The 24,903-nt window shown below is 38.8% G+C and overlaps 1 protein-coding gene across 1 annotated transcript in view; it reads left to right on the top strand.

The window, feature by feature from the left end:
- The first annotated feature begins 1,640 nt into the window (after positions 1-1,640).
- Positions 1,641-24,903, top strand: part of LOC143350800 (uncharacterized) — a 29,866-nt gene continuing 6,603 nt past the window's right edge. The window contains exons 1-3 of the mRNA XM_076782769.1: positions 1,641-3,187; positions 13,986-14,224; positions 24,517-24,657. Of these exons, the coding sequence (XP_076638884.1) occupies positions 2,845-3,187; positions 13,986-14,224; positions 24,517-24,657 (723 nt within the window). The 5' untranslated portion in view covers positions 1,641-2,844. The remainder of the gene's footprint in view (positions 3,188-13,985; positions 14,225-24,516; positions 24,658-24,903) is intronic.

Genomic DNA, 24,903 nt, shown 5'->3' on the forward strand with positions numbered 1-24,903 from the left:
TCCAAATCACGTTCCTTTGGTATACCGGGGGTTTCACGCAGAAGATACGTCAGAGGTACGTAAGAGAGCCAGTGAAAGGAAACGTCACCACTGATTTCAGGTGGGAGGAACGAGAAGACACGGGGTAAGTTTTAGGTGGGGATCGCGGGTACCGAAGTAGGGACATCAGAAACACGAGAGGAGTATGCGGACGGTCGAACACGAAAATAATTGATCTCGGGCAAGATACCGAAAAGAGGAAGAAATAGAAACGACAAGTGCATCGAAACCCCTATCGCATACACGAGTGAAATAAATAATGCATTTCTCAAATAGAAAATTTGTAATTCGAATATATTAGTTATCGAGTGATGGCTATTTCAATTTCAGTCTTGGAGGCATCGTCGTCTTCATCGCCAGAACCGTAGTCTCAAGAATAATTTAATGTACGTTGTTTCGCGAACAGCGAGACGTTGCAATTATTGCTATTATCGTCATCTTCTCTATTATTAGCGTCGTTCGTCGTTCTCGTGTCTACGGAAACGTTGGCTCGCGTATGCAGGGACGCGCGTAAAGGCTACGAAAGTCGCGATCCGCCATCGGCGCTTATTAATTACGGCGTTCGAGATGTTCGAACCTCTTTGTTGATGCTGCGCAGAAGAGTTTCATTTCACGGTGACGTGCCGAGAATAACGATCTATGTCGCGCCTTTGTTAACGACAATAATTAACAAAGTTGCACGTATGACAGCGCTAATGACGTATACGGTCACCTGTCCCGGGATGCCCCCACGGAAAGCTTGCTACTCGGATCCGATTCATTTATAAAAACACATTAACGCACCGCTGATTCTCACGGAGGAAGCGAACCGGCTAACGACGTGTCTTCCGCTGTGTGCACGGAAAAAGAGCTCGCGTGCCAACGACGGAACGTTCGTGCAGCTGCGAGGACCGAGCCTTCGGACGACATACCACCGAGAGGTCTCCTCGGGACACATATTGCGCGTCGTCGACGCAAGTCCGTGCAAATCTTCGAGACATTTGTCCGCGGGATTCGTAAAAGAATGCGTTTTACGCGACGACGAGGACGTTTGAAAAATGTGACTAATTTGTCGCGTCGGTGACGCGGTTCGCGGTTGCGTGAAACAGTTTTGACGTAATCGCGAACGAAAAGATTTGGAAAAGGAGACGATGGAAAAGCACGAGAGCATCCGTTGGATGGAACAGGAGAGGATGTTGGATAATCTGTGGCAGTTGGTATCGCGGTGCACCTGTGGGTGCAAGGTTGAACGAGCCGTGGAGCGTGCCAGTGTAGCATCGAGTTTCCAGCAGGCTGATCGTGAGACGAAGTCGAGATCGTCTCGTTTAGATGCCCGGCTTCTACTACGTCCGATAGGTGGGGATAAAGCGAAGGAAGGTGTTTAGTGGGGATGGTCGGTCGCGGGGAGTTATGAATGAGTCGTGGAGTCCTGACCCACGAGTAGCGCGTGGTGGGGGTTGCGACAGTGGCAAGCATGAAATAAAGAGGAGGGCAGCCGATGGGTGCCGGTGGCGGCAGTGGAGGAGGCAGAGGAGTAGAAGGAAAGGACTACGGGGGTGGGGGAGAAAGAAGAATAGAAGAGAAGCAAAGAGTAATATGGCGTGAAGGAGAGGGAGAAAGAGCGAGAAAGCGAGCGATCAAGGAAGGGTAAAGATGGTGGGGGTACTTAGGATTGACCGAAAGCGGGGTGCGGGCCACGTGCTTCGGTGCCTTTACAATCGTATATAGGCACCGGTCACCGACTGGCCACTACCATACACTGATAGTCATATACTCGGGGCGCACGAGATAAAAAAGGGAAAGAACGCCGGCCAAGGAAGAAGAAGGAAAAGAGGAAGGAAAGAAAGAAGAAAGAGAATACAATAGATAGAGAGGGAACGGACAAGAGAAACGACCTACCGACAACCAAGGCAGACAGAAGTCCACCTTCCACTTCCATTCCCTTACGCAGGTTCACTCCTACTATAACGACGAACGAACAGCCTGCCTCTGCTCGCTCGCCTGCCTATAGCTGGCTTCTCCTTCTCTGTTTCTATACCGACCTACCTACCTACCTACCTTCTCTGCGCCGTGGTTAACTCGACAGAGGCGAGAGGTGATACACTCGATACATTCGGCCAAACGAGGGCGACGAAGACCTCAGTCACCTCCTGACATTCGGTATGGTACAACCTTACCCCACCGTTGCGCGAGTAAGAAGGTGCTGCCAAGAGGAGGGCTGAGAATACCAAAAAGTCGGGACCAACGGGGGACAACCCGGTGAAAGGGATAACAGACGGAACGACAAGCGACAGGGAAAACTAACCGAGAGCAAGATAAACGAACGAAAACCAGCAATCACGCCGGGACCACCCTTAACGGTGCGCCAAGCTGATTCTTTTTCCTTTCTTCTCGCACCCCCCGCCATATTCTTAAACACCTACCGCCCCCCACCTTTTCCACTCTCTGAGACAGCTCTCGCAACCCCCTTCCCCCTCGTATAAGAATCAGTGCATCGCATGTGTTCGAACCAGTGCCAAACGAGTTGTGAATCTGTGCGTACAGTTTTTCAATTGTGATCGCTACCGATACCTAAAGTGACCGGTGAATCGTTCTACGATCGAACAGAGTCGGTTCGTACCGTGTTCTTCCTGACTCGTTGTACATGTTTTTTCTTTTTTTTTTCATTTTAATTATTATCCATCATTCGTAAATACGATCGACGACAGGGTTAAACGGAACCGGCTCGCACCGTCTATATATTAGGCACGCCTCGCTTGCTCCTTGGCTGCCACGCGCCATCGTGAGTGCCTGCGTGCGACGAGAGTGATCAAGTGCTATGCGAACATGACAGCTGCGGAGGATACAGGGATCGCTTACGATCGACAAATGACAATGGAGGCGATTCTAACTCGTGACCAAAGGACCACGTCGCATCGAGTCCTCGACTACCGTGCCTCGTCAAACGGCGCGACAACGATGACAGCGACCGCCAAAACAACATCGACGAACCGGTGTAAAAGCATAGTCGCGGATCCCCGATATACAGGAGTGATCGCCCCCGCAATAAACAAGGATGGTCACGCACAGAGACACTCGCGATGTGATTCGTACTTCGTACCTGCTTTTTACCACGATCGAGGGATACGATCGAGACACAGCGCATCCATCACCGCGACCACGTGGCTGAGTAAGTCGAACTACTGACTTCGATACACGATTGCCAAGGCAACGTGCTCGATTACCGCCGCCTCTCTCTATTCCTCTCCTCGTACGATCGATGTCTCTATCGAATAACCTCTCACAATCTGACAATTTATCGCGATCGTTACATTCTTCGTCGTTGAAACGCGATTCGGTCGAAAGAAAGTGACACTTGTCTGTTTGGACGGATGTTTCACACGGTCCTCAGATTTAACGAGAATAGGTATTGGAAGTAGTTAGTTTTACGAAATATTTGGACGTTGATGAGAGGACAAATGTAATAGTGGTTATTGCAAATTTTGAACGTACGTGTCTGGGAACAGCGCTAAACTGTTAATGTGTTGACTAGTTAGGTGGTCACTGGTGACCGGCGCAGAGTGAACATTTGCATATCAAACTAGGTAAAAATCACATTATCTCTAATTTTCAATTTAATCCATCCTTAGAATTGCTATTTTTGTATGACTTTGCTTGTCGCAAAATACCAAATTTTTGCGACTGATTTCTCAAGCATTCGCTTAGAAATTTTATAGAGACGTGTGTTCTAGGTGACAATATATCATAGAAAAATTAAACGTGTATTATTATACAGTGCAATATTTTTACATGTATTTATTTCTGTAACTTCTCCAGTAACAGTCAATTTTTGTTCTAAAATAAAGACTTACCAATGAAAGTAAAAAGATCACTGATAAAGTAAAAGTAGAATTTCTTCGATAATGTGTAGCTAAACAAAATTTAGTGGTATCAGAGTCTAATTTAACATAATTCAAATACGTGTCTGGTATTAATTCCATCATCTACCATTGAATTAAAAAACAAACAAATTTCGAAGATGATTAATTCAAACACGTATAACTACTCAGATTAATAACCTACGTGTTCGATTAAATACCAGTTTAAATTGTTTCAAACTACCAACGTGTCTTTAAAGCATTTGCAACAAATGATCCTCGATATTTATAATTTCTCGAATAACGTCACTGACATTAGGAATACTCCAAAATATCAAGCACACCATCGAATATTTCTATTTGTTATAATTTGAAGAAGGAGAAAATTGGAGTAACAGTCAACAACGTTAAATATTCCTGCAAGTTTGCGTTTCCTGTGTAAAAGTAATACCTGTCGCGTTTGACCCACCATAATTTATCATTTCGCGTTTATTTATGAAAACGTATCTTATGTTATAGTTTGTCGTTTTATCTTTACTTCATATTCGTTGTCAAAACAAAAATTGCATCCTCTTTCCGGTTGCAATGGCTTCTCCGAATTGATTCAAGAACCGTATCAAGATACTCTTCGTTGTTCACTCATACGAGATATTTTTTGGAAGATTTTTGCAACTCTTTTATAGAGATACTCTACTGTAAATCTTTTAAAGGTTCGATTTTATTTTTTTTACACTTTCTTGTTAGTATTTTTTTAGTACACAAAAATGATACAAAAAATTTTAAATGTGGTTCTTCCAAAACTATGTTTCAATTGCTTCCCATTACACAAAATCCATTTGACCGATTGGGTATTAATATCTTGTTTTTTAAAGATTTTTTTAGTCTGTGAAAATAATAGAGAACGTTAATAATAAAAATCGAAAATTAAACTTCAAAGCATTTTTTTGATTTTGTAATGTTTCATTTGAAAAGCATAGAATGGATGAAACTATGGAAACCATAAGACGACGTTTATTCTTTTTTACTACGTTTTAAAACACGTACAATGGCCAATTGTGATTATTTTAATTTGGAAAAGTTTTCATGTATTTTAAAAAATTGTTTTACTTCCTTAAAAAGTTTATCAAAAGAGAGATTTAACGAAGACGTAATTGTCATAACTGGACTGCGAATTTTACACACATAAGACACATAGACGAGTAAGAAAAATATATACAAATCTTGAGCAAAAGGAATTCTTAATATCGTTATAACGTTGAAAGTTCCGATCGTCCGAATTAACAATGACACCGTAGATTTGCTTGTGTCGAATTATAGTTTACCGGTTAGGTCCTGTATCGAGAACTTAAGTCATTGTATAATAAGTTATAGTTACTAGAAAAACGTATATCATTATGGGTGTCATTCATTATCATTTTACGTATCTCTGTCTTCAATGTGCAGCACATATCGGTGCATCTAACGCTGACTCACGTAAAATTCTTACGTAATGAATGTCCTCATCTTTCCTCGGCTATATTTTCTTCTGCATTCTCGATACTTTTACTTTTTTTTTATCTTCGTTATTATATTTACTGTGATAGAAAAGTTTTCAAGTCGTAGTCCGAGCTCCATTCTACCCCCGATTCTTTATTTCTGTTCTCGTGGGCTCCTTTCGTCGAAGACATTTTCCATTTTTATATAAATCACTTGTTACAGCGAGGCTGGGGAATAACATAAAACTTGGTACGATTTACGTTAGCCGTTCTTATCATCTATACGTCATAAAATTTTCGATTACAGTCGGGTATCGCTACAACGAAAGATAATCCACGCGTTGCTCCGAAACTTCAACGTTGGCAGGTGCTTTGCAAACGTGACAATATTTTTTCGTTGATGCATTGTCTCCTCGTGCGATTCCCTTTCGCGGTTTGACGTCGCTTTCGAGCAAGACGACGAGCAAACATTAGTCATCCTCCTTGTAACGGTCCTTATCGAATCTCCTTCGTCCGTGCGTTGAAAAGCAATCTCTCCGCGCGTTCGCGCGTCTTTTTCGATCAAACGTGAAATAAATGCGCGCGATAAGGCGGCGTATTTGCGAAATCGCTAAAAAATGTGACACCGTTTCCAACGGTGTGGCGCGCGCACACAAAACACACCCACCTGTTGAACATTCGCGAGCCTACAGGTAGTTCTGCCCGAAGCATCGACCCCGACCAAGGAACGGGTAAACATCGTGTAGTATTTAGCCCTCGTCTAACGGGTCCCTTTTGACCCGAGCAAGCTGTTCGTCTCAGTGCCACGAAATTTGAAATAATAATCGAGCTTTTAATATTTACCATAATAACAAATAACGAATTTACAAAACGCAGAACTTCGGTACCTTATACCAGAATTTTATAAAATTCACATGAGGGGGTTAATATTTTATTTATTTATGTCGACTGGTGAAAACCCATTATATTTGTTTAATGAATATTGTTAGGTGATCGAATCGGTCGATATAATTTGAGATTCATTGCAGATTCTGCTGTTGTTTGTTGTGGTTTGTAGGATGGGGTTGAGAAAAGCCCAAGAGGGCTAACGGTTATTTTATCTATTTATGTAGACCGAGAAACCCCTATTTATATTCGTGTAATAAGAAGTTTATTTTGTCTCTGTGGGTTACGGTTTGTTGTGGTTTGTACGACAGGGTTGGGAGAAGGCCAGCGATCGGATCGAAGCATATTCGCGCGGTCGCGAGTTCCCCGTGGCTCGTATTCGAAACCGCGGCAGCATTAAAGAGCAACGTACTGTGACAATCAGCGACAATGCAGAGTACACGGTCGAGAAGGAGGTAAAATGGACACAAAACGGCGTATAATAAATCGACGAACGTATATACGTGTACCGCAACCTACCGCAACGCGCTCCGGTCAGAGCATGGACACGATCTGACAGATAAGGGGGTGGCGGGACGGGCGTAATGGGGTATAATTGTCGCGAGCAATGCGAGGACAGTGCGTCATTACCGCATTTTTCACCATCTTCTTGCCAGCCAACGGTAGAGATGCGCTTTGCACCGGTGTTCACAGGCTTTGCACGCCTTACTTTTTTCCACGTAGCCGCGGGTTCTCAGGAATTTCGTTGGAACGCCGTCGCCGAGCGTCGTCGTTGAGGTAGGCCCTAGCTGTACCGTCGACACCGTCCAGGCCACACGGGGCGAAAGTACAAAAGACGCGAGTACCGACCGTTAGGTGACCGCCTACGAAATATCAACGGATTAATCCTGACCAACGCGATACGAAAGAGTCCGGGTGAAAAGATTCACCGGGTATATACTGGAACGGTTTTGGATGTCCGTGGTTCCCACAGAACGAATTCTGACCAGACCTTTTCAAAACCGTGAGACAATGCTGCTGCTGGGCTTTTTTAACACTTTGACTGCACATCCATGTATGGACTTTTCAGTATTGAAACTGGGGAAAATTAATTCTCAGGTTGAGACGAGGAAAATAAATTTGGATAGGATTTGTGAATTTTAGCGAGGTTGCAAAAATGAGTGAAATTAATTTTAGGTTGTATAGTAGTTTGCAATGGTCTGGAATCAAATTTTACTGACAGTGAACGTATTAATGTGTCGTTTAGGGGTTGTGTCGAGAAAATCTATTTGACTTTATTTGGGATTTTATACTCTTGGTTATCCGAAACTCTATGCAGAATTGGAAATTTATTTAATATTTAAAGCTTTATTCGAAACTCTCTTCGAGATCCGAAATTCAATTCGAAACCACAACTATTAATCAGAACTGTTTTGTTCGATTCGGAACACGATTTTTATGTTCGATCTTAAATTTTTTATTTTGAAGGCGTTTTCGTATGTATTGTGAAATTAAATGTCCCTTTTTGTGAATTCTCAAAACTTAAGATTATGCTGTAATACTAACGAAACTAGGAGTGAATGGGTTACTGAGATGTCGAGTCGAATCTATCCTAAATAATAAGTCCAGGAATTTTTTAACGATAGAAACGTGATGTTTTTTAACAATTTTTTAATCAAATTTTTCATTAAAATTTCTGTAGTTAAACAATTCTAGGACTTACTATCACCGTCTGACTAATTTTCAATTTGGAATACGATTTTTTCAATCGATCTCAAGTTTTCTAAACGTTCCCTTTTTAGGAATTATTATACTTGGATCTCGTAAACAGTTTTAATATTTAAACTTCTCAGTTTGTAGACCACTTCCTTACGAAATCCTATTTTTCAATTTGAATCGACTTACGATTTTAGGCGAGGAAGCTTCCAGTTTTTTATATCGCCCTTCAACACCCTACCTTATGCAATTAAAAATATTCTTTTTTTATCTATGTTTAATTTACCACCAATGATGCTGTAGTACTAACCAAACGTCAAAGCACTTTTCTAAAGGAATTCTATAAAACGTATCGTTGCTTTTGATTTACGAAAATGGTTCGATTTTGAAAATTTCTAAATTGTTAATAATCATAGAAGAATTGTACATTCTCCAGGGGTTAGACCTTTTAGAAATTTATTTCTAAACGACAAAAACACATTTAGAAATTTTTTCGATAAAGACAAAAATATGTATGAATAATATGTACAAGCTTTATTTAAATTCTCAGTTTTCTCAAACAAAATTTGAACAAATATTATACAAATAAAATAAAAAATAACAAAAGGGCGAAACTTTTAAGGAAAAAGCCCTATATTTATGCACAAGTATTCTTCACACGTATCTCTATCTTTATCGAAAAATTTTGATCGAAAAGGGAACTTTTGTCCCTCGGAAATAAATTCTAACTTTAAATGGGAATAGATTCGCTAACAATTGCTCGATGCTCGTTTCCATGCGAGTAACGAATCTCTTTTCGTATATCTTGTCAGCGAATTCTCGATACAACCGAGATAAGAGAATAGTTTCTACACAAGGCAAATCCGTTGATGCATTCCGGTTGGCAAGGTTGCAAGTTACAAGCCGCAGGTGGCTCTTTGGATTTCTTACACTGTAAGAATGCGAACTTGCTCGAAAGCGCACCTATCATCGTAATTCCCTCCTCGGACAAATTTGGCCAGCCGCGGCGGACATATCGTATGGCAATTAAATTCTAGTAGTACAAAAACGTGGCGCGATTAAAGAAACTGGCGAAAGTACACGATGCGTATACGAACGACAAGTAAGGAAATATAATCGTGGACGCCGAGATCGTTTACCAAGATCGCAACTTCTGGTACGATAAAAATACCTGCCGCATTATTGAATAGCTATTTTCTCAAAACTACATTGTTTTTTGCTCGTCCCGTTGGAAAGTCAAATACTGAAGGCATCCTTACAACGAGCTAGTTAAATCTCAATCGCCTCTTTTCCTATTTCGTTTCGTTCACTGCCACAACAAACCCCTCGAATTTTCCACGAGACCACCACTCTGTCTCTATACAAGCCATTCATAGACTTATTTTTATGAACTCTTTAAAATTCAGGACGATATTATTTAGATTCGATCTCGATCGAAGAAGCTTCTGAAATTTTACATTATATTTACTTCGTGTATAATTGTACCAAAAATATTTAACAAGAAAGAAGAACTAAATCCCTCGAATTATCCACGAGACCACAATTTTATTTCTAGACAAGCTGTTCGCAGACTTATTTTTATGAACTCGTTAGAATTCAAGACTCTTGTTTACATTCATTTCGATCGAAGAAGTTTCTGAAATTTCACGTTACATTTAGCTTCTGATATAAAAATACGTACTTTCTGTATAATTGTACCAAAAATATTTCCCTCGATGAAGTAATTTATAGATACCAAACAAAAAGGAACGAAACCCCTCTAATTATCCACGAGCCCACGACTTTGTCTCTATACAAGCAATTCGCAGACTTATTTTTACGAACTCGTTAAAATTCAAGAGTCCTATTTAGGGTATAAAAATATGTATTTAGAAGGGTATAAAAATATGTATTTTCTGTATAATTGTATTATACAAAGAACAAAAGAAAAAAAACAGAATATTTGAAACTTGTTAATCAGAATGTGCCCCCTCGGACGAAGCAATAAAAATTAATCAACGTGTCGGGAAAATCACGTGCGTGGATGGGAGAAAATTCACACGACTTCGGAGGATATTTATCGGTGTCGGCGCGTAGGAACGTGTGATCTATCTATCCGTGGCCGAAATTCCGTTGCAATCTGCACGGTGGAGGACGAGGCGCGTGCCCAGTTGCTTATCATCGAATATTGCTGTCCACCGAATTACTAAGAATCAACGCGTTGCCCTCGAGAGACGAGAACGAGCGAGGTTCGAGCAATTACCGGGTAGTCGCAAGAAAAGATACCACCGTTAGACGGTGCGCGCGTCGACACGGTTTTCATGGTACTTTGGGGCGCAAACTTCCCCGCGGCAAATTACTCTCTCACCAAGACGCGAAACGCACTTAAGAGCCGCTCATTAATATGCGTTAAGTGTCCGAGATGTCTCCCTGCCCTCTCCCTCCCGCCCTTCTTTTCGCTGTATCTTTCTCTCTCTCTTTCTTTGTCCGCTTATTTTTCTCCATGCGACTCGGGAACGCGTCCGTCGTGCACGTTGCGTCACGTGTTGCTGCACATTAAAATTAAATTTGTTGGCGCCCGTATACGATCGCGCAACATATCTACATACATATTCCATTCTTCGATACGATCGTTATATCGAGCAGCGTTTTTCCCCTTAACAGTATTCCTGCTAAACGCGACGAGAAACGTCTCTTGAAATTATTTTTCCTCGATCGACTTTTCGACTTTAAGTATTCCTTTTTTTTTTAAGAATAATTTGTCTTCAAACGTGAAGGCGTCAGAAATCCTTTGATCGAAATATGCGTGTATATAAGCTCGGTAGAAATGGTTTAATTGACTTGTGATAGTGTTTTACATGGTGGCTCGAAGGTTGATATCCCTGTCGACTCTTCGTCATTTAAAAAAAAAAATTTAGGACGTTCATTCATTTGCTTCGCACGGAAAAGTGAAAAATATGCTCTCGTCGCATTTAATGAACAAATTTTTGTTTATTAAATTTTTTAAGAAGTATTTCGATGAGTATTACAGATTTAATATTTTAGTAATTTGTTCTCCGACCACCCCTATTCAACCGCAATGCGAACGAACGTACAAGGGGTGATTTTTTATGGAAAAATAAGTCGAAAGTGTAGAATAAAGTTATTTCATTCGAGAAAATATTTTTTTAATTTGTTTGCTACACGTGTAAAGTAAATGATACAGTAATTGTCCACTTAGTGAGTAATTGTTTCTTTAACGGTAAACTATCCTTTTATCGAAGAAAGATGAAGAAATTTTTTTTATATAGTTAATTTGCTCCTTAATGAAAATAATGATACTAAAAAGGACTTTGAAACATGCATTTGCATTTGAAAATTAATTTTTAATAGTAAGATCCGAGGTCCACAGTTGTCGGTAGATTAGATGACCCAGTTGTCGATCAACGCACTAACAGCGAAAGGTGTTAAAGTGTTAAGCAATTAAATAAATAAAGAAACTTATGCAAGTTGATAGAATTTAAAAACACTTTTATTTAACATGGGTATAAAGTTTTAGAAGACTACAGAAATTAATGACGTAGCGAATAAGAATCGTGGAATGAATGGAATTATTCTATGCAATTTTGTTTAACTATTTAATTCGTATTTCTTCCGGAGTAAATTTTGTTTTCATTTCAAGCAATTCTCTTTTTAATGATTTTGAATTATTTTGAATTGTTTGTTTTTCCATTGAATTTCTAATAACTTTTTATTTAGCTTATATTGTTCAGATTTTCTTTTAACTGGATCTGTGCTTTCTGGTTTTTAGCTTGATTTTATTCAGATCATCTTATAATTCTTCTTTATATAGTAACTTCTTCTTCTTTATAATAATATTATATTATACGTATTATTGAATGACCATAGATCAAAATCGTACAATTTTCTACGAGACCAAAACTTTAATTTTAGACAATTGTAAACAACGTGGCTTACAATTTGTCTTAGTACTTATTTTTGTAACCTCATTGAAATTCACAAATCATATCCAGATTTATTATTCTTCAATATTTCAGCTTGAGAACTGATTGTTTTAAATCCATAGTGAAATTACCCATGTATTTGATGCATTATTTCGTTTTATCTTGAAAGTTTCGTAATGTTATAATTTTACAAATTATAATTTATGTTTTTGAAACCTCAATATTCTCAGAAATTCTGATACTTTTGACAATTTCGATATTATTGGATTGACAATAAAATCTATTATATATTAGCATTGTATTAAATTAAGATTTTCCATTCATTAATAAAAGGGACTAGAGAGGTCAGTTTATTTTCAGTAAAACATCGATTATCCAAACTAATAGAGAGACAAATTCGTTCTAATAAACGATTTTTCAATTAATCAAAAGATGTATGTTTACTACATGGAGAAACACAAGGAAAATGTAATATAAAAACTATATTAATAATTCTTGGATTTAATTAAATTTCTTTTCTAAAATGAACATTTAAAAATCATTTTTTTTAGAACTTTCGTTAATTTTAATTAAAAACCATTTTTTTGTTCTCTGATCTAACTAATCAATCTTCTATAATTTTCCGTGTTTGCTATCATTTTTAAGTTCAGCAATTGTGAATTCTAAAACTTATTTTTCAATTCCAACTCCATTCTTTTTCTCGTATTACTTACAGTGTAAATGATACGTGGTGATTATAATTATGTATTTATATTTAGTATTTGTGAGACGAATACAGATTTCGAAATATAAACAATATTAGTATTGAATTTATGGTTCGATTCTTTGGATCGTTGTCATTCGGATAATCGACGTTCTACTGTAATTAAAAAATATATAAAGTGAATCAAGTATTGTTATATCATGTTATCTAATATTCTATCAAGTGGACCGAAATGAAAGGAGTGATTTAATAGTCTAAACTAAACTAAGAAAAGGAACGTGATTCTACTCGAGGTTTCGTTTTTGAAAAATAATTTTATTTCCCCACATTATCCACGTTTACCCTAATCACACAAGACTCAGGACATTAAAACGATCCATTATTGCTCGCGATCATAAATTATTCAAATTATGCATTGGGTTACTTTCGAGTCGGTTCGTTAAAGCTACTTATTTTGAAAATCGAAGCTTCGATTCGGTACGATGGCAGAATCGTTCGAATATTCGATCTTTTCAACGTCTCTGGTACCAAGTTTACGCGAGCATCGGGGCGTTTGGTAAGATTGGTCCTCGCATTGGCGGAGTTGTTCGAACGTCGAAACATCGTTGTTGGGTTATCGGCTCGACTACCACGTTAGAAATCAAAGACAGAATATTCGCTCGGAGCGAACGCACAGGACAGCATCATCTCGGGGAGAAAGACGGTAGTGTTTAAACGGAGAAAGAGAAAACTTGTACGCGGTGGAGTGCGGTGGTTATACATCCTCCAAATGCGTACGCGACTGCTGATGGTTTGTCGTCGTAGCGGTGCACGTGATCCCAGGCCCCTCATCAAGGGTCGTAACTCGTGAAATAATGCGACGACGAATTCACGTGGATGTAATTCGACGAACGGTGATCCCGAAACTGCCGGATGATCATAAGACGGTCTCGATCGAAATCTACCATTTAGGCGCTTACTATCGACGAAGAGAGTACCTCTGAGGGTGGGGCGAGGACGGGGAAGGTAGAAGCAACAAGCCGGAAGCTCCCAGAATGATTTATCTCGAGGGTACCTTTTCTGAGACTCTCACGTCAAATCGTTGATTGCTACCGACCAGCTGGTTCTTATCTTCAAAATACACGGACAATTCCGCTAATAACGTACCGTGGTAGTTAGCCATGAATTGGTAATTGGAAACAAGCCGAATTGTCAGACACACGAGCAACACCGTGGAAATTAACGAAACTACATCTACTACAAAACTTTATCGAATCTCTTTGATAACTTTTCGCACACCTTCCTGTAAATCAATCTTGCGATCTCACTGTACCTTGTCCAAGGAAACGAAACAGCTATTTGCTTTTGTTTGCTGTCTCGTCTCGTTGGACAAAGTGTAGGCAAGTGTGTTATAATGTTAGATGTTTGAACGGTCGTCTGTGTCTTTTAGGGCTAGGCAGTCTTCTGGTGACTCTGCTCGTGATCTCGGTGCAGGGCGCTCCGACGATGACCCTCGAGAGTAGACGACTGAGCTCGCCCCCGAAGTGGGTGAATCCCTGTGGCCTTTCCGCCGAAGACTTCACCGGTGATCTGGACGTGGTGCAGCTGTCGGACTCGCAGCTTCTCCATCAGGTCGTCGTACAGGCGAAAACGGCGTTGATGCACGCGGAGCTTTTTCGCGACGATTACGTGAGTACACACCGCAGCTATGCGCGTCTTTCTTTCCGTCGACGACGTTTCTTTTCGTCATCCTTCCGTCAGAAACAACGTTTTCAAGAATGTGTGTTTCCCGCCGCACTGACACAGTCCGCTCGCGTGCCGATATCGATGATCGGAGACGGAGATTAAGTTCATCAATGGTTCAATAATTACTGACGTGACTTCTGGCCGGGGGCCAGACGGGGAAAGGGGACATCGAGCGGAAGGCAGTTATGGCAGTACTTCCGGTCGTACGGACGTTGATCGTTGAGTCCTGTAAGCCTTCGAAAGAGATCTCGGACTTACAAATCGTCTGTTGTACCCAATCGAAGACACGCGTTTCAATCCAGCGTTATATTGCGTGGAAATCTTCGTAATTTCGATAAGAAAAATACTTCACCGAACGATACTAGAGCACGTCGTGGGTGCAACGAAACCAACTTTCTGAAATTAACTTGTTTAATTATAATTTTTTAGTCGCTAGTAGTTTAATTTTGTTACTTGGGAACTTGTTTTTTTTTACGATATTTTAATCGTCAAACCATTGCGTTCAGTATCGTTTCTATTTAGCAGGTATTCTATCGTAAACCTTTGAAAGAGTTGATTACTTTTTACATTTTTCAGAAAATATACGTACAAAATCCGATGTCTAAATTCCTCGATTCAAGATAATAAACTTTCAGAATTTATTTAACCAATAGATACAAAATTTTGTTCTCATCATTAGTAGAAATATTTGTATAGTACTACCAATTCAATGTCTTGTTTCTTTTATATTTTTTCTGACCATGAAAGCGATAAAGTGTTGCCATTTTCTAAAGTCAAACTATATAATTATTAGTATTTTACTTGAAGAAAGATTCTATATATTTTTATTCTAAACCTAGAAATATGGGTTTTACAGTAAAGTATTTAGAAACTATTGTGACAGCTTCATGAATTTAGATTCTTCGTACCACTTATAAACAATAAGGATTCCATCGAATTGTTTCACTCAAAACCAATATATACCCCAATTTGAATTCCAGTTGAATTCCATTGATGTTTTTAAAATTTTTAAGTTGAATTAATTACGTTTACCAAAATAATTTAAAGAGAAAATAGTTTGGCTCGATTATCTTTGCCCAGAGTTTCAAAAAAGTATTTTTGGAATACAATTATCGTAAATAATTTTGTTCTTGTGCGATCGATCGTCAAACATTTGAATATTACTTTTGATACGGGCTGGATTGGAAAGTGGCCACAACAAAATTACCCCCGTTTCTCTTATTTCGACTATTACGCGTAATATTTATCACCCGTAATTGCATACATCGGAAATGTAAAACAGTGTAAATGGCAGAAACGAGCTTCCTCGGTGCCCGTTAAGAAGAAACTTGTTGAATTTCGTTCCGATGAAACGAATGCAGTTTATCGTTGCCGTTTCTGACGTTTGCGGTCCGGTAGATATCCGCTCTCTTGCTCTACCTTTTGTAGATATTATGAAATGTGTAAGCGATCCCAGAAAAAAAAAGGTAAAAGAAAAAAAGAAGAAAAATAGATCCGTACGACCGGCGCACGAGATGCTTCGTTTCGAAAGAATCTTCCCAGCCGATCGTGCCTTATTATCTCTAACCAAGGACAATAAATCACGGTCCGGGTTCGGCCTGTTGCTCAAGGTTCCTCTTCTGAAACGATCCGAAAAAAGAGACGTGGAAACCGCAGGATCGAAGGTACGGTTACACACGCGAATCTTTACTCTCGTTTTTTAGGATAGATTAAGCTTGTCCCCCTAGTTATGCATCGTGCACACGTGTCGACATGATTTCGGCTCTATAACAGAACGTCCTTATGTGCCCGCCAAATTCTTGGACCCACCTGACTCATCCATCGCGACCGCTCTACGCGCTTCCTGTTTCTCTATTACTTCGGGACTTGTTTAGGATCCTCGTGTGCACTGTACAGTTTGGATTACATCGCTGCCTCGAGCTCTCATCGAAGCAGGATCGAATAACATACTTCAGAAATTATCATGCGTCGTTGTTAAACCGTTGACAGTCGAATTGCGGACGGTTGCTTCTAACCCAAGCTTCCTAAACGCCAGAGAACTTTAGACTTCTATTTTTATATTAAGTTATTAAGAAAATTATAGCATTAGAAGTATTCGGTACTGTTTTTATTGTATATTTTCGCGATTCGTGCACGAAGTATTTCTAAACGTTCGTCATAGTTTTTACTATTGTATGTTCAGTGACATTATGCAATATTGCAAACGGGTTTTTAAAGGCGGAGTAGCTTGTTGATACCTTCGTAAATGTTCAATGTTTCGATTAAAAGTGTCCTGAATAATCCATGCATCGTCCGATTATAAAGATTATAAAGAAAGTATGGGTCTAAAGTGACCCACTTTGTTAAATGCCGAGCTAATTTATTTTCACGTAGAAATACAAATTACAAGTAGAAAACTTCGTTATAGAAACTTATTTATTTCTGTCACTGTCTTATTTTTAATATGTGACTGCTAATTATTTTATATTTTTAAATAAACAATAAATAAACAATATGTAATTAAATAAATAAATCAGTTCATAATTTTCTCTATACAATAAATTAGGTCAACATTAGGTCAATATTTTGCTGATGTAAAATTTTACATACTACTACTGTTACTACATTTTTTATTTTAAGGATCCATAAACTGTACTCCAATATTATGCAACACAATTTTATCACTAGTTGTTATACAAAATACAAGACTTAAAATTGTAAATTAAATTAGTGTCTCAATATATTTGTACTTCTCAAAGCAGAAGTAAACAAAAGCATTGAATCTTGGAATGGAAAAATTGTTGTCGAAACGTCACGGTTAGAAGGAACAAGTTCTCCAATAATAGAGTCGAAATATTTTTGCAAGCTTCTCAAGGCAATGTAGGCGGTTTAGAAATAAAAATATGAGTTGTACGTAAGTAAATGGCCGCCACTGTATGAACGAGAGAATTAGCATTCAACGGGTGCGACCGCAGAGGGTATTTGTGTGTCTCTGTACGTATAGGGCCCGTTCCACCCTGTGGGCCCCACCGAAGTCACCGTGGAAACGGTCCGCGTTACATCATCGCTCGACGATACTCGATACCGATATTTTCTAAGTAAGCGCATAATCTGATATTGTTTGGTTCCCTAACAGTCCGTCCCCCCTTCTTCTTTCTCCGTTCTTCTTTCCCTTCTTGGGAAAACGAACACGGTACACCGTACGGCGCAAGCCACGCTATCTAAAAACAGACGAAGCGTTTCACGGTACGGAATCGTTTCCGTCCTCTCAGACGTCCACCTTTCTCGGACACGGGGAGTCTTTGCCAGAGAGTTCTGAGGACGTCCCTGCTGAGATTAACTCTAGTCGGCGTCACACTGTCTGGTAGTTCAGTGACGTCACCTTCCAGGTCTTGTTATCGTTTTAACGTTGGCAGACACTCTGCCAGAGAAAAAGTAGATTAGAGGTCGGTACCGAGAAGCAACCAAGTTTCGTGTGACTGATTTCCTCTCGCATGCACGTGGCCAGCGATACAATTTCGATCCGCGAACCCTTTGTTCGTAGAGCGAGTCTATTTGTAACGGTAACTTCGATACGATCGTCTAGTACATTTCATTCTATTCATTCTACTGTGAAACGCGTGTTTTTGGGTCCTCGATAATTGTTCGGTAAGAAACTTTGTTTCTTGGAATTTCACAGAGACGTTTACCGATGTTTACGACGTATGCAGACATTTTTCGAGAGTCGAATATCAATAATCATTTACAATTTTGAATGTTAGCAAACAATTTTTTTCTCGATAGAAGGTGCAATCTTTAATGTTTTCGGGTGATTTAGGAAATTAGATTGCACAGGTATTTTTTAAAATAATTCTTCGGGAAAATTTGAATTTTAAACAAAACGAATTGATTTTTATGGAAAGTTACTCAATTCCACATCTAAATTCCATAGTGATGGTGCGAAATATGTCAGATAATAAAATGCACAAATATTCCATTACAAACAGATCTGAATTGTGAAATATTTTAACAATTTTGTTACAGTGAACTGTAAATTGTATACTTTCAAATTAAAAAATATATTTTCGTCGTATTCTCGAGCGATCGAATAATTTCACAATTCGTAAATGTTTGTCGGCAATTTATGTTAAATCTGTATATCCTAATTAAAGAGAAAGCGTAATTTAGTAAAACTCGAGTATCGATCGAAAAATATTTTAGCGGGGCGTTTAATCGTCGTCGAGCGGATGTTTTGATTTTCGCGCGAAACGTAAGCAACGGCGCAATACGCGAAAGGTGGAACTAAAATTTTTTTTTAAGCGCGCGATGAATTGTGTGACGCGTCCTTGCGAGATGCCCGCAGGCAAGCGTGTACATGTGAATTACATCCGATATACTATTCTTCGTAGATAGGAAGTTCGACGTCTACGAGTTGCATATATGCGCATCGGTACGTGAAGGAATCGGATATAATATCGGAAGCGGAGGATTCCAATAAATCAGAATCGGAAGCTGCCCCTCCCGCCAAGGATGGGGCATCTATACACCACACCGGTACTCCGCCTGCATACTAAAACGCAGACCGGATACACAACCCGCCAGTGCATTTACTCGCCTCGATACGTTCAGTACGCACTACGACACGTATTTTCTGCTACTCGGCTGGCTGGATGTCAGTCCGTACTGTTTCATTCAAGGCTGACATATTTTTCAAATACGCATGCTCGCGACCGATTACGCTCGCCGGAAACCACTCTTCGCCGATCGGGACGTCCAAACGTCGACAATCCGTATTTCCACCCAAACGTTTAACATTCGTATCCATTATTGAGGTAAATGTACGTAGAAATACGCCAAAAATAACGTTCAAATGCTTGTAAACAAGCAAATGCAATGTTGTTTTACAGAGAAACGTAATAAAACGTAGCTGAACAGTTAAATAATTGCCAGGTTTGGACGTTGGTTGAGTCGTTCAATAAACATGGAGACTTGCAAGGAAATGTTTTGGAGCTAAAATAAGCTTGCAAATTCGGAGGAAGTCTAAAAACATTTAATTCTTAACGTTATGGTTAGAAATACACTTTCTCGACTGTATTGGAACAGATATTATCATGAGAAATGTCTTAAGAATAAAAAATATGATAATATTCTTCTATTTTTAGGCTTTTCTTATTTATTATTGTACGACCACACTGTAAAAAATCAACCATTTCTTACGTTTAGAATCTATACTCTGCTTGTTGTGTGCTTATTCAAAACTCGAGGCTTAGCAATGAAGATTGTACTGATATCACATTTTGACTACGATTTGTTATTAAATCTGATTTATACATTTTATCTTTACGTTTCCTATACACAATATAATTTTAAAGTATTCACTGTACTGTCTATGTCTATTTTAATTATAAATATATCCAAGCTTACAATATTACAATATTAAGACTTTAGTAAAATTTTTATATCTTATTCAAGTTGTATTTATTCAAGATTGAATAAATAATAAACAATCAAAATGAGACAAAAGTGCATATATTATGATATGGTATATAGGTTCTAAACATTGATTTCGTTGTGTGATAATAAATAAGACGAACTATGAAAACGCAAAATTTCAAGTCACAAAAATATCGACACTTTTTTGTTATTCTTACGGGAAAGCATTTTAATATTACAACTACAAATTTTACATATCAAACGAATTCAGTTTCAAATTTACTGCGATGAATCTGCAAAAAATTAAATATTTCCTAGAACAACATTTAATTTGTAATAAAGTTTCTAAACGTAACGCTGTATTATCGAATTTTTTAATCGAACGAAGCGTGGGTGTGAAAAACGTGGAGTCGTGAGATCCGGAGGCAGTCGTCGAGGGGTATGGTGGAACGTATTCGCGTGATCGTCGCAACGACCGATTAGAAATAAATCCACCGAGGTTCGTTCTAATCCGTTATGACTCAGATTATGGATCCGTTTCTAGGATCCCCGCGTGAAATTACGGAACTCGCGGCGACGAAATAGTACCGGAAGTAGTCGCGGCGGTTACGACGGGACCATAAAACTGGTAGATTTTGCAAAGGTGGGCGAGAAAACGATCATCGGGATGAAAAATCTGTTGAAATCGAAGATTTTTTTTATTCGTAACCGAGCGTTTCTTTTGTGTCTCGTTGAGCGCGGCACCGTGGACTTGGGAGCAGCGAGCCATTCAATCGGTTCGAGGCCGTCGCACCGAAATTTTATAACTTCTAATAAGCGGTGGAGCGGTGAAGCCGCGCTAGAAGAAAGACTGAGAGACTAATTGATTTTGACGGGTCCTCGAGAGTACCGCAGAGACCATACCTACTCTTGCCAGCCTACTTCCTGTCAGTTTTCAGCCCGATTTTACGATTATTCGTGCTCCGGTGTGGCCGAAGAGACTTTTACGAGGCACAAAAGACCCGCGTCTCAGATTTGTTCGCCGCCAGTGGTTGTTAGCGACAATTCCTTTCATTCTTCGCTTTTTCTTCTCCCGTTCCTATGCGTTGTCTCGCTGAAATCTCCCCGTGATTGCCACGAAACGAGCAGCAATACGAAAAATTCCGGATATTCGCGACCTATTTGTTTCGACATCGATGAAAACAATATCTTCGACGCTCTCACAATCGGTTGATGGGCTATACACCATCGATGCCTGGGCGTATACACTATTACAATTTATAATGCAAATAATAGGAATCAAACAAAATGATTAAAAAAAAATAAATAAATAAAAACTGTGTCTCTAAAATGAGGTAAAATTAAGTGGCAGTGAAACTGTAATTTTATTTAATGCAATCCTTTTTCTAAATAGATCCTTATAATTTTAATTGTACTATCTAGTTTTTCAATTTCTACTCAAAAGTATTAATGCACTTGTATCCTAATTAGAATAGTTCAAGAGTTATACCACTAGTAAGTTTCTCAGTTAATGAATAAAACTGTTGACACGAAATTCGAAAAACAGGTAGAGATGCTTCTAATTTGTAGCTGAAAGATATCCAAATATCTGAGAAACGATAAGTTTTAGAACAAGTGTATCATATTATAACTCAGAACACTCGAGCATAAAAAATTAAACGCATCCATCTAAATATATACAGTTTGTTACTATAATTATTACATTTCTCTCTATACTTATTGTTACTTCCCATAGATAAGAGACACACAGTTTTATTTTGTAGCTACTCTACGTACGAGTGTCAAAAGTCAAGTTTCCTGTTCTACTGTAGGTTGTTCAGAAATTGTGGATAGTCAGTTCTCTCCAGCGGCATCGAAACGATCCATAAAACGCGAGGCTGGAATTCGAGTAGTTCCTTCGAAAATTTTGTTATTCTTTTTCATTCCGAGGGAACCGAGAAGATACGAAGATCGGTCGTGGAATAAACGCACGGAGATCGGTTTTAACGTATTTATTAGGGAACCGTTCGCGTAAAATAACCATAAAATAATTTAATTGCCTATTCGATTCCGTGCTCATGAAGTAGCGCGTATCCGAGGATCCCCTAATAGACGACGTTATCCGTGTCGGTGGTAATAACAGCCCGTGACGCAATCAATGACTGCTCGGTTTTAATCACCGCGTTTAATGTTTCCGATACAAAGTGTCTGTTTTGAAAGGTGTCGATATCTTCTTGGAGGGTTTCATAATTATTTGGGCGTGGAAAGGGATCGATTACTGATAGAAGAAACCGGGTAGCTTCGAAGCACGAGGCCCAATACCGAGAATTTATTCGATAAAGCTCTTTGATTTGACTCTAATTTCATTCGTTGGATTTATTAGTTTTCAGAACGCAATTTTTCAAACTTACGTTACCTTGCACGTTTATTTATTTTATTTATGATCGATATTGTGCTCTATTATTTCGTGCAGCTGCGTAAAATGAAGACAATTGTACGAGGAAGTAAATAATAATCTATCGAAGAGAAAGTGAGCTTTTTTCTATGGAACCGTTTAATTAGAGTTTGTTGTACATTCTGACGTTATCGAAAGGTTTCAACAAAATAATATTGCGTCCAAGTGTTTCGATCGTGAGAATCGTTGGACGCTTTCCAAGTTCTTTCATAGAAAGTGAACGTTTACAGAAGGAAACGAGACGACGTTGAAGCATTGTTTTAAACACATATCGATTGACCTGCCTCGCATAAGCACATTTATCATTAAACGTGCCTTCGACCTCGCGTCTTGGACCAGCTGGCGCGCACAGCGATAACGCGATTATCCAAACCCTTATCTGCCCAGGAATGGAAATAATCATCGTGTGATACTGCTCTCACGACCCGCAAACCGCGATAATCTCTTTAGCAACCAAACAACATTCCTCGGATGTTTCTATGAGTGAACGTGCTGGTAGAGTGGGTCGAAATAAATGCAAGAATACGATGCAGATTAATGTGAATCGATGAAAACTTGCTATAACTCTAAAGTCAATATTTATCTCGTTCGATAAATACCAACTTTCTGAAACAGTAGCTAAATTCGTGAAACTTGTTACGAGGTCAACGCTTTGTTTCTAGACAAACGATTTAAAATTTGTACAATACGAGACAGAACATTTTTGTCTTCACTTTCCGATTTTCATTAAAATAATTTCTAAATAATATATTCATTATAAGATAAAATACTCGATACAGTAAAATTGATTTCCAAAGGGAATTTGCAGAATTTTATGCGTGTTCCATTGCAGAGTTCAAAGTGTAAAACGTTGCAAAAGGGAGGTTTCAATCTCGAAACATATCACGAGACCAGGCATTGAAGTCTCCAGCTTGAAATTTTTCCAACCAACACCTTGTTTCCATTCCATTATATATTTTTCACGTATCGTTTTAATTTCTTTGGTACAAATAAATACACTATAATTCTCTGCAATTCTAGTGTTAACTAATTCTCCAAAATCTGTGTTAATATTTCACAAAGTTAAATAAATGAATCAAATTTTAAGTTCGTTTTATTTCACTTTCTATCGCCTCGTTTCAAAACATTGACAACCCATAAATCTTGTTCGTTTCGACTAATTTCAAGCTTCAAATTCCTGTATAATAGGCGACATAAATACCAACAGAAGTTGAAGGAGCATCCTAGTATTTGTATAATATCATCGAGCGTAAAAATAAAGCGAGCTCCAGATTATCGTTCATAGTTTTGATTTCGTTCCGATTGAAAGTTGTATATGGCTGCTGTTGGAAAAATCGTCAGCTTTTGGTGGAGGGTCCAGGTTCGACGAGGAACCATCTTGGTATTCCCAAAAAGTCAGCTCGTGTCAGGCGCGTGCTGCTCGCATTGGATTCGCGATACCGGACTGAGCTTACTCATCCGTCAGCGCGTTCGTCCACGTTCCCATCGTACCAGGAACGAGGGATATCGTTAGCCTGATCGCGTACGAGGCGCTACTGCCTACTTAATCAGTGACTAAACCCGCTAACCTGTTATTGAACCATACTGCTCCCCTAATGAAGGAGTTGTGCAAATTTTTGCATACGAACACTCGCGAGTTCGATACGATCTGTTTCACCGAGTTTCAAAATCAAGACATTTAACGTTTCATGGTCGATCATTGGTACCTTCCGATGTGTGAATATAGGTTATTTGCGCTTAACGAGTCAACTTGGAAACAAGTATTCTTGCCCAGTAAATCGATTTCCTCACGTTCTCTTTCTCTACGTTCGGCTTCCCTTTGGGATAAATTGTTGGTTCCGTTTGTGAGACTGTTTTCACTAAACACGCATCGAGTTCTGCGCAATTCTTCATTTCTTGCTATTACAATAGCGCTTTAAAGTGTAAATTTTAGTAAATTTCAAGTTCCAGAGATTCAAACATACAGGGTAAAAGATTCAATTAGTGTCATCTAAACAAGTAATAAACTCTGGTAATATTGCATTTTTTTTTTATTTCTTTATCAAAATTATGAGTTTCTCTTCTTATTCAAGAAAAGAAATATCTTTATCGTTATTTATAAAGTCAATAATTTAAGAAGAACGCTTTGGAAGCCATTATTGCTATCCCTAAAATGTGTTTGACCAAATTACTATACCCTTAATCAAAAATGCCTATGTAGGGAAATTGCAATATAATGATAGTGTTTTTGGAAATATTTATACTGTTATAACAATGCAATATTTGCTGGTGCTAATATTTGTTAAAATTGTGGATACTATTGTACTGTAGGAAGGATGATGAAAAATTGAAACGCCGTTTATGTCTCGATCTTATTTGCGGTTTAACGTTCCTCTAATCAAACACGCGATTTTCTTTTTTGATTTTACAGGCCAGGCGGATCTTCAACATCGACTACGCCGACTTGCATTCAACGTTTATAGACCATCATTACGATTGGCTACCCGGGTGGAGGGAAATTCCCAAGAATCTCGGAGAACAGTTGAATCAGGAATATTTAGACAAGTTGGAGGTACAGACGAATATTCGTTTATTTCTTTTCTCCCCTTTCTCTACTATGATACTTCTTAAAAATATTAGACACTTTTTTATCAGCTAACATCCACTTTGAAAAAGTGAACAAAATTAAAAAATAAATTTGTTAAGAAGCTTACGCGATTGAATATCTCGTTTAAAAACACGTATGTAATTAAAAAAGAAACACATGTTAAAAAAATTATATGAAAAATATACGTTTTCTGCACCCCGATTCTGGGAG

Source organism: Colletes latitarsis, chromosome 2 (genome assembly GCF_051014445.1).
Source record: "Colletes latitarsis isolate SP2378_abdomen chromosome 2, iyColLati1, whole genome shotgun sequence".
Lineage (NCBI taxonomy): Eukaryota > Metazoa > Arthropoda > Insecta > Hymenoptera > Colletidae > Colletes > Colletes latitarsis.